The sequence below is a fragment of the Mauremys mutica genome, chromosome 5, assembly GCF_020497125.1.
Source record: "Mauremys mutica isolate MM-2020 ecotype Southern chromosome 5, ASM2049712v1, whole genome shotgun sequence".
Lineage (NCBI taxonomy): Eukaryota > Metazoa > Chordata > Testudines > Geoemydidae > Mauremys > Mauremys mutica.
This window is the reverse complement of record NC_059076.1, coordinates 127,416,752-127,431,320: the sequence shown is the minus strand read 5'-3', so window position 1 is coordinate 127,431,320 and position 14,569 is coordinate 127,416,752. Positions and strand designations below refer to the sequence as shown.

The following is a 14,569-nucleotide window of genomic DNA, read 5'->3' as shown; positions in this document are numbered from 1 at the left end:
GGCAACTGAACGTTTTGTGTTAGAAATGAGCTTCAGTGTCACTTATAAGCAATGCTGATGCAAAGTTTTGCTAAGTTTGTTGATTTTTAATATAGTCAGTAGACTAAGGTTTGGTTTCCAAGTTTTTTTGGCTTCAGAATCTCAGTATGATTTAGAGGAACTCAAGTGTGCAGCTGTGACACACGATTAGATTAGTGAATTACATTGGTAAAATTCTGCTGCAGGGGGAAATTGCTTCTTCCTCCTGTGCTTTTTACAACTAGTACCTGCGTGAAAGAGGTAAGTGCAGTGGGAAGGAAATTAAGTGATAATCTGTGGTGGGGGAAAAATTATCATAGGTGATCTAATCACCTATTTCTCTGTTGAGTTTGTTTACTTCAGGGAATTTGAATAAGTGTGATTGAGAGTTCTGTCGTAAGACTGTTCATTTATTGGATCCTTTGCATTGTTTTCCAAACCCATAAAAGCATGTTTCAAAACTACAATAATTCCTGTATTCTGTGACATGTAAATCTCTTAAAATCTCCCCAAATTGGGCAAGAGAAATAAAATACTAGTGATTGGCAGCATTGTTGTCTTTTTAAGAGACTACCAGAATTTAGGGATTTTATAAGTTAGCTATACAAATTCTCATTGAAGAAGGGGCAAATGGTGTTTGCCCAGATAATAATTTTTGAGGGGAAATGTATTGGTAGATGTATGTGAAAGAAAGAGGCATTGGAGGAAGGTTGTAGAGTCTCATTGGCATACTCATGGCAAAAATTAGCTGAAAAAAAATTTAGGAAGCTGATAGCCTCTAATATGGGTTAGTTACTTTGATTAATTGATAGGAACTGCATTTTTATTTTTCAACTACTCATAACTATTCCAGTCTATGTATAATATGGGCTATACATGCATATATTTTAAAAATCCCAATAATTTCAGTTCCTTAGATTCCACGTAGTAAGGTTTGCAACCTAATGATGTAATTGTTTAGGGTCTTTCAAACAGGGCCAGCTCTACCATTTTTGCCGCCCCAAGCAAAAACAAACAAACAAAAAAACCGCTTGGACCACGGCTGTCCAAACTGCCAAAGCGCAAAAAAAAAAAAGCTGCCTGGACTCTGCCGCCCCAAGAATGGACAGAATGCCGCCCCATAGCATGTGCCACCGCAGGCATCTGCTTGCTCCACTGGTGCCTGGAGCCGGCCCTGCTTTCAAATCAGATAAGATATTTATGTATTGCAAGTATTTTTTTCTTTTAAAGCTGCTGTCAAAAAGTAAATACAGTAGAATCCCTTTTAATTGAATCCCACTTAATTGAGCCACAGTCTTATATCCCAGTCTCCCATATCTACTGCAGACTTTACCGCAGTTTGGGTTCTCAGACTGATATGCAGTGAAGGCCCTTGGCCTGTTGAAAAGAATTGTTCCTGATGTTGGCTGGATTCTTAATGCAATCATATATCCCCAAAACAAAGTGATGCAAACAACACGCCTGTTGGCTTTTCAGAATGGCTTGATTTATTGGGGTTGTATTAGTTTCAGCGTGTCTCTTTTAAAATTGCCTGGACAGTATTCTCTAAACTGGGGAAACCATTGTGAATGTGGATGCCCTCTTCAGACAAATTGGGTATACTGTAATAATTATCTTATTTTAAGATACAGGGTCTCTGGGGACTATTTAAAAATGTCCCTCCATCCACCCAGGCAACATGCCTCAATAAGTCCCAGAATAGACTCCAACTCTGCAAAGGAGGAGAAGCACAGTAAAATGGCATGACATTAAGGCAAGTTTGAATGTCCTTGATTTTATCAGAGTTGAGGCTGCCAGCCCATCCTTTGCTCATCCTATTTGGCCTGTTGTATGCGTAGGGGAGGTGTACACAGTGGGTGATCTTACATAACCTGTGCTGAATGAGCTGAACCAACAAAACTAGGATAGGCAGTGATAAGGCTCACTATCACTTGCTCATTAAGTCAAGATCTTAATGTTGTTTTAACTTTTTTTGTATTTTATAGTTTCACACTTTCTCACACTTCATCAACTGTGTGTCTTCTAATGGATAAGAAACCTTTAAAGAAGATATCTCTTAGGGATTGAAGATGGCTTTAGAGATGAAATGTAAAACAAGGGGTCTAATCTTAGATGATGATTAAATACATAATTAGGGAAATACTTTTGGCTCAGAAGAGCCTCGGTAGTGCACTGTCTTGCTGTCTGCTAATATTCTCAATATGGAGGGAAGAAAAAATAGTCTCATTTTCTGTATTTTTTTCCTGTAGATGAAAGTCTCCGACAATGAAGATGATGAAGATGAAGATGAATTTGTGGAGGTCCCTGAGAAGGAAGGTTATGAGCCCCACATTCCAGACCACCTGCGTAAGGAATATGGTAAGTTTGCCCAGCTGTGAAAAGCTTTATCCCTGCATGTTACTGCTGCAGTAAAGTAAATAAACAGCTATTATGAAGTAATAAAGTGATCAGTGGTGTGGGTAATCTCTCTGACTGCTGTGAGGAAGTCATTACATAGATAGGGGAGCAGCGATTGGCTCTAGATAAACAAATACTTTCTAGGAGGAGAAGCAACTGAGACCAGGAGCTTATTTCATTCAGCCATGTTCCACTATAATTTAGAGACAGAAGCTGCTCTGTATGTGTGTGTGCATGTGTGCTAAAAAAGGATATTTATTTACTCAGAATAGGGTGGTAGGAGAGTATAATTGTAAACAACCATGGCTTAGAAATACTGAGGATGGTTTGGTGAAACAGGATAGGATTTTGTGTTGCTCGCTGCAATTATAGCATCTGCAGGCACACAGCCACTTAACGCCCTGAGGGTGGTTAAATGTGGCCCACAACCTAGCCTCTCTCTCTCCAATGTGGGTGTCATCGTAACAAAAGGTTAAGTGGAGCTCAACCTCTCAGTACTTTGTTGTAGTGTCACTAAGGGAATCCTAGATGACAAACAAAATATAATCTTGTTCTTGTCTGCTTCATTTAAATCTAGCATCCCTCTTTTCCAAACACATTCTAAAGCTTTTTGAAATAAATGAGTACTTGTAAAGTATACCTATAAAGCTGACAGGTGAATTATTGGAAAAAGTTGATCTAAAACAGTTAAATTCCAGTACATTAGTCCTTGTCCTTCCCAGGTAATGCTTCATAAGTGTCTGGAGTTTTACTTCTCTGTAACATTGTGCATTTTGAGCATCAGAAGCTTTTGGTATAGAGGAGAATGCTGCCATCAAGTAAAAGTTAAAAATCCTTGGCAGTGTAGTAAGTTTTTTGTTCCTGCCTCACATTGCTGCTGATTGTGAGACTGACTAAAAATGTTGTGTGAGTGGTTTTTTTTTACACTCTTCTTCATGTCATTTTTTAAAACTTCTGTGTAATTTGAGCTGTATGGAAGTCAGTCTGCAGCTTTTAATGTAGAAAGCCAAATCTTTCTCTTTCGTAATATTAAGGTATGTGCATTAATATTCCCTTTAATTTTTTCTATCCATGTGCAGAATAAATGCAGAATGCCACTAGTAGAAAAAAATGTAGATATAATATATATATTTTAAAAGTTGCCATAGGGATAATTAGTCCAACCAGGACAGGTTAGGCATTTTAGAACTCACTACTCAAAGAATTAAATGTAAGCGTAAGAGAGAAATAAAAATGATGAAATGCATAAACCAGTCAAAAAACTAAAATAACAATACTTTGAAAGACTACAGTTACAGAGAATATATGTGTATTGCAGGAAGTATCAAGAAGTAACAACGACAATAATACAAGTATGTGTTGGGAGGGGAGCTTGAAAGAGTGTGTGTGTGTGTGTGTGTGTGTGTGAACAGACATGTGCTGCCCCTTTAAGTAGATTGGCATTCACCAGTCTGAAGCCTGCTTATTCAGACACAGCAGCAGCCGCCAGCAAGCTCCTTCCCACATCCCACTCCTGAGCCCTGTCGTGTTCCCCCGCAGATCTGTGGAGATGGGGTACAGGGGAGGGGGACACCCTGACATCTTGCTCTTCACAGCAAGCAGGAGGCTTCTGGGAGCCGCTGGCCAGGGTCTCCAAGGCACAGGGCAGGAGCAGTGGCGGGGAGGGGCACTTGGTACACTGCTGGGTAGCCACGCAACTTAGAGGGGATTTAGGTGTGCATATATAAATCGAGAAAGTGGCAATTAGAGTGACCTTGTACTTTTGACTGTCTCATACCATGTAGACTGACTACAGTGTGTGGGAGGTCTGCAGTAAAGTTAACTGCAGTAGTTGACAAAGTCAGCTCAAGGAAACCTCAAAATATCAAGTCATGCTAGTGCCTCAAAACCAAGTGAGGCCTCAAACAGGATGAGATCCCCATTGTGCTAGGTAAACATATATGAAGATGCAGAACTTACCTTGGAGAGCTCACAATCCTAAAACCAGCAATATAGGAAGAGTGGGCAAAAGGGAGACAATCAAATATTTACAGTATATATATATATATATATATATATATATCCATTTTTATAAATGTTAATGTAATTACATCAGTCAGTAAATAATCACTTGCCCCAACTGCCTCTCAATTTAGTTATATACATTTTGGTTCATTCTGAGTAGGCATTGCAGTACTACTTGAGAATGGACTTGAAGGAGAGGATTTGCACTAGGAGGGGAATCTGGTGTATTTTGCCTTGATTGTACCAAGCACTGGAACTTGGCTTCCATGTGTGGTTTAACAGCAGCCTGAAGATTCTTAGCATAACATATAAAAGGTCAGTTTAATCCTCACCACCTTCCACTCCAAGTGCAAAGCACATGACTTCAGCCTGCCCTCCTCTATCATAAACACATAGCAATGGGTTCATTGAACCCCACAAACAATGCAATATTGAAACAGAACAGTTGCACACACAATTCTCCCTGTGGAAAGAGGATGAGAGGATGAACAAACCACATGTAACAGATGTTAGTCACATCATTTAATGCACTTACTGGAAGGTGCTCAGATACTGCATTGATGAGAACTTGTATAGAATAGAATAATCAGTTCCCTATTTCTATAAATAATAGAGCTAATAAAAAGGTACATTCTTCTACTTTTCTTTAACTGAAGAACCAAAATGCCAATTCCCCCTTCCTCCTCAAACCTGACAATGATATTTTGCATGTATATATATCTGGGTAGAAGCTAGGGGACATACTTAATATGAACTTCATAGACCTTTATTTGATTTCTTTTAAAAGTTTGTTGCTAGCAATTATTATTTCTGTTGTGTTCCTGAGAGAATATGGGCTCCTTCTCTGGTGGAAAAAATTACTGTTTTAAGGCCCCAATTCAAAAAAGAATCTTTATTCAGAAAAGATCTTAAGCACATGAGGATGGATGAAAACATATACTTAAGTATATTTGTAACTTACTGGGCGAAACTCAGCTCTGTCTCCATAGTCTCCGGGCGGGTAGTATGGACGTACCCTAAGAGAGGTGTTGCAATGCTGAGCAAATCACTGCCTAAATACCTTTAAAAATCTGGGCCTAAAAGGATAAATCATGTGCATAGGAAAGATGTGTGGTGTGATAGCAGGAGACTCAACTGTGTTGAAGGGTTAAATATTTAACTAAATATAGACATTTTGTTTTTTCCAGATACAAAAGGGTTAAAATTGTCCCTGGTGAACTCTATTGAAATTAATTGAATTATCCCAGCTTTATACAGCTGAAGTGTTATTTTGGTAGCTTTGTTTTTAATTCATGTGAAATGCTTTGCATATAAGAAACAATGGAATTTTACACCTCAGTTCAGAAGTCTAATATGTTTGATATCTCTTAACTACAGCATATTACACCTTCAATTTTAAATACGCTCTTGCTGTTCTACAGAAAGTCTGAATAATTTAAAGGTTTTTTCCCCCCTTGATTCTGCACCTGAATAAACAATGAAAGTCGAACAGCTCCTCAAATTAACATTTTATGTTATGTAATAAAACAAAGATGTAATACACAACCACTGAAATTTATAAAATGGTAATCTAAATGTCATATCAGAAAGTCAGTTAATTCTCTTTTATTTTCCCAAAGAGAAATGAAAGTATTTACCAGTGAAATGAATTGCAACTTCCAATACTATTTTTGGTTGCAAATCTATATTTGTTGTTCCACTGAGATCTAAAAAGTTTGTGCCAAGGGAAAATTTATTTTGGAGAGAGTATATAGATATAAATGTTGCAACCCCAAAAAGTTACAATAATATTTAAAGGATAAGATAAGGAGCTGAGTTTTATCATGGAACTGTAGGATGGGGGGAGAAATAGATAAGTCAATTTGAATCTCCATGTGTAAGATGAAATGTAAATTTGTTAAAAGAATTTAGGTGATTAGGTAACTGAAGTGTGAAGATATAACCCATTAGGGGTGTCATGCCAAATTAGCATTACCAGACTTTTAACGACCTCCCATTTGTATAATCCCTATTTATGCTTGCACCTGATGTCTGTAGTGGGACAAGAGGCCAGCCATTTTGCAGTATCACAGAGTCATTGCACTGTAATTAAAAGAAAAATGTCAGATACTTATATAAGACACCCCAGATTGTTAGTTCATCTAGAAAAGAGACACAAGTTCAGATGAAAAGGAATTAATACAGAAAATTATCGGTACAACTTTATTAGAATTGATTTTGATACTTTGCATTGAAAATACTATCACTGCTATTGACTTATATTTTTTCTTCCAACGACTGTAATACTTCTGGAGTGCTGCTAACGCAGTAAAAGTTGGGGCTCTATTCATTTAAAAACAAATCTGGTCTCCTAGCTTGCATAATGTGATGTTACTGGGACAGACTAAGGCCATGTCTTTGGTACAAAATTATGTTGACCTAAGTTACATCAGCTTACAGTCACTGCAGTTATTAAACCACTTGTGTGTGTGCACACATGGTTCCTTGTGTCGGCGGTGCACGTCTTTACCAGGAGTGCTTGTATTGATGCAGAATGCAAATGCAGTACACAGGTATCCCACTGTGCAACTCACCACCTTCTAGTGCAGGGTCTTTTGGGAAGTTCTTGCAGTGCCTGATAGGGATGAAACAAGGCATGCAGGGGTGACTGGGAGCATGGGGCCAACTTTCCCTAATTCAATGTTCTCCATCCCATAATTTTGTCTTCAGCCCAAAATATGTTGTGCTTTTCTTTTTCCAAAATGCCATAAAATCGCCTGGCTCTCTCTCTGTCTGCCACCTCTGACAGAAGTATGGAGCCTGCACAGCTCTGCACTATTATTATGAGTGTTGCCTGATCCTGCAGTATTTGCATAGCCACAAGAGGACCTGCATTGAACAAGACAATTCCTTGGAGGCTAGATTGTTATGGGACATAGAAAGAAACAATTCAATGTTGTTGGTGGCGTTCATGGAGCAGCTGCAGACAATGAAGCGCTGGTTCTCGGCCCGAGAAACAAGCACTGACTGGTATCTCACATTGTCATGCAAGTTTGGGATGATGAGCAGTGGCTGCAGAACTTTCGGATGCGCCAGGCCACATTGGTGGATCCGTGCGCTGAACTTGCCATAGCTCTCCAGCGCAGGTACACCAAAATGAGAACTGCACTGACAGTGAAGCGGGTGGAGATTGCATCATAGAAACTTGCAACTCCAGATTGCTATTAGTCAATCGGGAATAATTTTGGAGTCAGGAAATCCAGTGCGGAAGCCATTGTCATGCAAGTGTGCAGGGCCATTAATTGCCTTCTGCTACGCAGGACTGTGACTCTGGGCAACGTGCAGGACATAGTGGATGATTTTGCAGCAGTGGGGTGATAGATGGCATGCATATCCCTGTTTTAGCACCAGAGCACTTTGCTACAGAGTACATCAACAGAAAGAGTTACTTTTCTATCATTATGCAAGCGCTTTTGAATCACTGGGAACGCTTTATTGACATCAACGTAGGCTGGTGCATGACGCGTGAATCTTTAAGACTATCTCAACAGTAAAATGTGCAAAAATATAGAATAGTTCTAACACAGAAACTGCTCTTTAGCATTTAAATTCAGTCTTCCCAGTGCATGGAAGGATAAGAAGAGTTTCCCACCAGTGGCTCCAATGCACTCCCCAGTCAGTATTTAAAAACCGAAACTTCCTGTTACAACATTTAATTAAAAAACCAAAAATCCTTTTCACCTGACAGTAAGAGTTCATATAGTGAATACCAATAAGTAATGGATGATTGCATTTGTAAATATTAAAAATTAATAACAAAAGTCATACACTTCAGACTCTCTTCAGAAAATTGTATTTGCAGTTCTGCATAGTGGACCCTAATCTCTGCATAATAGCAAATGTATTTTTGCAAGTGCAACTTGTATGCACAATTTTTCTAAAATCTGGCCCTTTGGCCTGTGCCTACCAAGATGTGCAGTTGATGATTACAGTAATAAAAAATACTGTGACAGTATAATAGAACTGCAAGTCATTCCACACAAAAATAGGAAGAGAATAAAAAATATGCAAAAGTAAATTTATAATTCTACTCATGCACTCAGATTATTTTATATATTATGTAAGAGCAAGCAGTCTCTCAACATTTTTAAAAAAAGGTTTTAGTGAATGATCATGAAATATACTAGTTATGTAGTCCTGGAGACTGAAGTCCATTATCCATACAACAGGAACAACATGCATGGTAATAGAACAAGCTTCGCCATGCTATCCTGACAATGTGGCTCAATCCTTTTGTGGAGGTACCACCTTTAGGGGTGCAAGGGTAGTTCAGTCTTCATGCTTGTTTAGTAGTTCGTCTCTCAGCTGAAACCACCAAACTCACTCACCAAAACTGGTAAAGTTAAGAGGTGGAAAAAACAATGCAAGCTATAGTACACCTTACTAGTGTTTTTGTCCAGTCTAGTTTTAAAAACTTGCTTCCCTTGTGCGACTATACGATTGTCAATTTTCCAATATTTCTAAAAAAAATTAAATAGAATCAGTAAGTAATGATTCATTGCATTGCATGCTAACCCACAACAATGGTGTCAGCATTAGTCTTTCCTTTTAATACCTGTGTGGTGATATGCTCTCAATCTAGAATATGGTTAACGCAAGCACAGTGCTTCCTTTGTGGTACTGTGGAAACAATAGCTTTAACCTTTAGTCAGTCTCCTATACATATCATCCAACTAAATTTGTACTTTAGCCATGCCAAGTCTTTTCTAGCTCTTCGTGCCCATCTCCCTTTTTGATGCGGAGTGAGTTGAAGAGAGCCAGAAAGCAAGAAAATCATATTAGTAATTATTGCTTATAGAAACACTTCTGTGCTTTTATCTTCTATCTAAACCAAGTTCCAACTGTAACTGTAACTGTTGTTAGTCATAATAGTATAAAAGATTTAAGGCAAAACATGGCAAGAAAATACAGCACAGTAAAATCATTTATGAACTGAAATGGAAACCATTTAGTCTAAGCTGCAAAGAAATGTTCTCTTGTACTATTACACATTGGTCTCTCTTTCTTCATGGAGATTCAGCCGATCTAGAAATATCCATCTTTATCAAGTGTTATTTCGCTGTTTATAACAGAACTCTATGCAGACCCAAGGCTTTCATATCTATCACAACATGGAAAAAAACCTCTTCCTCTGTTTCAAGATGTTATTAACCAAGGCATCTTCATACTAAAGCTAGCAAGCATCCATTAGCTGTCTTCAGCTCAAATCCCATTTCTCTCTTGCTCTGTCAAAAATGTGCATGATGGAGCAAGATCTTGGAAACCATGAGAAACAAACAACCCACTTTGTCTCAAGCTTTTCTCACTGCAGCACTTGAGCACCCCTATGTTTCTTACCTGCTGGTAGGAAAAATATTTTGATTAGTTTACAGGGGTTTCTCTTGGTGTGCGTGTGTGTGAAGGACTTAGTTAAAAAAATTTTTGATGGTTTACGTTTACTTTTAAAAGTGGTGAGGTCTGTGGTTATTGATATCTCTTGTGGAAATTAGTTCCTTTGTCTAAGTCCCGCTGCCGTGAACGTTCTGCACTCGTTAATTTCCCCTTGTTGGTTGATGGTTTCATTGTTCCAGTAAAGTGGAACTGCTATAATAGGTCACAGTTGGAGAGGGGAGAGGAGGCAATCTTTCATGTGGCTAGAACCAATCCCATGGAGGGGTTAGACCAGGGGTGTCCAAACTACGGCCCGCGGGCCAACTGCGGCCCGCGGGTCAGTTTTTATTGGCCCGCAGCAAATTCTGAAAATATAATTGAATATGGCCCGCACATGGTGCTTGAGCTCAACTCTGTTGCACTTCTCAGTTTCAACACTAGATGGAGCCAGTCCCCTCGCCCACAGCCTCAGCTCGCTCGCTCGCTCCACTGCCGGAGCCGGCACAAGGCTCTGCTGTGAGCTCCTTGGGCAGTGCAGCTGCAGAGCCCGGCCTGACCCAGTGCTCTGAGCTGCGCGGTGGCGGTGGTGGCATGTCCCGGCTCCAGCCGGGTGGCGCGGCTGTAACACTGCCAGCCACTGGTGCTCCAGGCAGCACGGTAAGGAGGCAGGGAGCAGGGTGGGTTGGATAGAGGGCAGGAGAGTCCGGGGTGGTGGTCAGGGGGCGGGGGTGTGGATAGGGGTTGGGGGGAACAGGGGGTTGAATGGGGGCAGGGGTCCCGGGGGGTAGTCAGGAAGGAGGGGGGTTGGGTGGGGTGGCAGGGGGCAGTGAGGGGCAGGGGTTCTGGGGGCAGTTGGGGACAGGGAGAAGGGGTGTGGATGGGGCAGGGGTCCCGGGAGGGCCGTCAGGAATGAGAGGAGGGGTTGGATGGGGCGGCAGGGGCCCAGGGGCAGTCAGGGGACAGGGAGCAGGTGTGTGTGGATGGGGCAGGGGTCCCAGAGGGACCATCAGGGAATGGGGCAGTTGGATGGGGCAGGAGTCCTGGCCGGGGGGGGGGGGGGGTGGTAGATAGGAGGTGGGGGCTGGGCCATGACCTCCTCCCCTAACCGGCCCTCCATACAATTTACGAAACCCGATGCGGCCCTCAGGCCAAAAAGTTTGCCCGCCCCTGGGTTAGACTGTCATAACAATGACCTTGAACTGGACTGTGCTTAAGTAGTAGTCAGATCAAAGAAGTGAGTACTGGAGTGAGGTGACTAGTGACCTTTGTTGCCAATGGGATGCTGTATCTCATAACAATTGGTTGCTTTTCATGATGTGGCTTTGTGCCTTGACATTGAGGAGTTTTGACCAAGGCTGAAGGTCATGAATGTATAGATCAGTGTGGGTGATAAAATGGGGCACAGTCTTCTGAGCAGTTGCAGATGGAAATTAGTATTTTTATGCTATAACTTTGGTAACTATCCAGTAACTTTGAAGAGCCCAAAATGATCATAGAATCATAGAAGATTAGGGTTGGAAGAGACCTCAGGAGGTCACCTACTTCAACCGCCTGCTCAAAGCAGGACCAACACCAACTAAATCATCCCAGCCAGGGCTTTGTCAAGCTGGGCCTTAAAAACCTCTAAGGATGGAGATTCCGCCACCTCCCTAGGTAACCCAGTCCAGTGCTTCACCACCCTCCTAGTGAAATTGTTTTTCATAATATCCAACCTAGACCTCCTCCACTGCAACTTGAGACCATTGCTCTTTGTTCTGTCATCTGCCACCGCTGAGAACAGCCGAGCTCCATCCTCTTTGGAACCCCACTTCAGGTAGTTGAAGGCTGCTATCAAATCCCCCCTCACTCTTCTCTTCTGCAGACTAAAAAACCTCAGTTCCTCAGCCTCTCCTTATAAATCATGTGGCTTAAGTCACTCAGAGGCTTGCTATGTGAAAGGGATCACCAGTAAAAAAGTTTGAGAGCTACTGGTTTAGCTAATATCGTAGGTCTAATATGTTGTGGATCTTGAGTTTCATTCTTGGGATCTGGACTTCATAAATTCTAAGTCTTATTTTTCTTCAGTTGAGTGTAGATGCATTACAGAACTCAAAAGCCTCCTTCCTAGGCTCAGTGATCCTGCTCTGTGTACCTCAGGACTAGGAGCTGCACAAGAGATGTCTCAGTGCCCCTCAGGTTATGTGCAGTCATTCTTCAGAAACTTGGAGAAGACCAAAGTAAACAGAAAAACATTAGAATTCATAGTCCCGTTCTCAGAAATTAAATTCAGAACCAAGAGCACGATAGACCAATTAGTCCATTAGGTTACATGGAGAATTTACTGGCAGTTATTGACTTCTATAGGGAAAAACTCAGACCAGTTATTGAAAAGGGAGTAAGAAACAGCATTACCTCCTGCTTTCTGTGTCCTGCAAAATTTAGGAGCCTCTTCCCCCCTATCAGAAGACAACAATATTAACACACAATTCATCATTATTATCTTCATTCAGAAGATATAATACCTCTGATTAAACAAGCATATTTTTTCTTTTTAAAAAAAGGAAGTATGAAGACTTTTGTTAAATTAAGATTAAGGTTGCTATTTAAATTTTTTTTCAAAATTGAGGAAATGAATAGTTAAGGTTATTGACTACATAATTAAAATACTGCCCTTCATAAATGGTTTATCAGAAATCTGCCTAGAGGTGATAGTCCAGTGGCTCTTAAACTTTTTTTACTGGTGACCCCTTTCACATAGCAAGCCTCTGAGTGCAACCCCCCATGTAAATTAAAAACACTTTTTTAATATTTAACACCATTATAAATGCTGGAGGCAAAGCAGGATTTGGGATGGAGGTTGACAGCTCGCAACCCCCCATGTAATAACCTTACGACCCCCAGTTTGAGAACTCCTGTGATAGTCAATATTCAAACTACAACTTTGATCCACTGTATACCAAAAAGATTAAAGTTTTTCCTTAGTGCATGCAATTATTAGAAATATTTTAGCTGTTAACTTAAAAGTAAAATTGCTACATTACATTAGCATTAAAAAATCATATTCAGACAAAAATATCCCTTTTACAGCAACCCATAAAGAAAAATAATACAATATATTTTAAGTCATTATAAAATATACCTAAGAATTTAATATAAATTGAATATTTGGACATTTACAGAAAAACATGTGATTAAAAATTTTTCTACTTCCAGCAAAATTTTAAAATTGTTTCTTTCTCATATAGACAAAGGAGTAGATTCCACACTTCCATGCATGGGTCCCTCTTGTAAGTAAGGTCCTTCTGAAATCTGTAGGCCCTTCCTCAAGTTGGTGACTACATTCATCTCCCACTCAAGTTCATAGGAGTTGAAGGTGCTGAACACTGCACAACACAATCAGCATCTTTTAGGTTTGTCCACAGGATTAATTTTACAAGGGGACTGTTCACGTGCACATTAATAGGGTGGAAAATTTGTCACAGAGCAGTCATGGTAAATTTAGTAAAAGTTGCAGGTTCAGAGGGATATAGTGTGTGAAGTCATCGGAGTGCTCTTGTCCTAGACTAGATTAAAAATGGGGCAGAGATAAGGTTTTAATGAGCATTAAGGTTATAATTGTTAGCATGTCTATAATTGTTTTGTCAAACCACATAAGATGTGTAATGTAATTTAATTTCTGTAGTTAATGACCTTAGCTATTAATTATGTTTTTTATAGCTTAGGATTTTTAGTGTGCAGTTATAGCAACTTCAATGAAAATTTGTTAGTGAACATGTGTGCATTATAGGGAGAGTTGATAGTGACCTTTATATTTAGGTTGCCTAACACTTTTCATTATAAAAGATTCTTTCAACCTTTCTTCAGGAAGCTCTGTGTATGTCCATGTTATGCATTGTTTTTGTCATGCATATGATTACCTCACTTGCACTCAGTTAAAACATCTACATTTGCCAGAATTATATCTAACATTTCAAACCGCCTAGCACTTCACACAGCTGCTTTGGGGTATTTTTTCGTTCGGTTGGGTTTGTCAGATACCTCATACACCTACAGGACTAGAAATGGGTGCCATCAGAATGGAAGATTCTGAGCTTCCCAGTGCAGCGTACAATACTTGGAGCCCTGGAAGGCTCCAAGATACTGTTAAACCATTTTAGATATTTTTTTAAAAAAAAGCTCTTTTCAGTCATTTTCAGAAACTTTTTAAACCATTTAGCTTTTTCTTTACCTCAGAGGTCTGTATAGCTGAAGTCATGTTACCCACGGAGCCTGTCTTTAGGGATGGAAGGATAGGAGAGAGGATCCCAGTAAAGTGGTTCAGAGTAAAGCACACTCTAAAACACTTCTGAAATGAATTTCAAAAATACATGATGCTATGTGATATGAAAAGATTGTAGCACCTGTTGGGGATGATCTGCATAATTCACTCAAGGTTTCATCCCTCCTGAGTAATGGAACCCTCGCAAATAATGAAACCTTTATAATACATTATCACATATCATAATTTGTTTACACACACTGTCTGTATGCATACATAGATATTATAGGCTGGATTCTGAAGACAATGGAAGCTTTGCCATTTGTTTTTGTGGGCACAGGTTGGGAGTACTTCTGTGTGTTCATATAGAACATGCCTCGCAAAATTCTCTTCACCCAGCTTACTGTATTTGGTAAATAAAAATATCTTTAGTTTTTTTCATGATCATGGTGGTAAAGGGTGAATGGGTAAATATTATACCCAACCTGGTAAATTTCCATGAGC

General features: G+C 40.0%; 1 protein-coding gene across 2 annotated transcripts in view; it reads left to right on the top strand.

The window, feature by feature from the left end:
* The window catches only part of UVSSA (UV stimulated scaffold protein A), a 100,427-nt gene that overhangs the window by 39,714 nt on the left and 46,144 nt on the right, over positions 1-14,569 (top strand). For both annotated transcript variants that reach the window (XM_045019033.1, XM_045019034.1), the window contains one exon: positions 2,268-2,376. In XM_045019033.1, the coding sequence (XP_044874968.1) occupies positions 2,268-2,376 (109 nt within the window). The remainder of the gene's footprint in view (positions 1-2,267; positions 2,377-14,569) is intronic.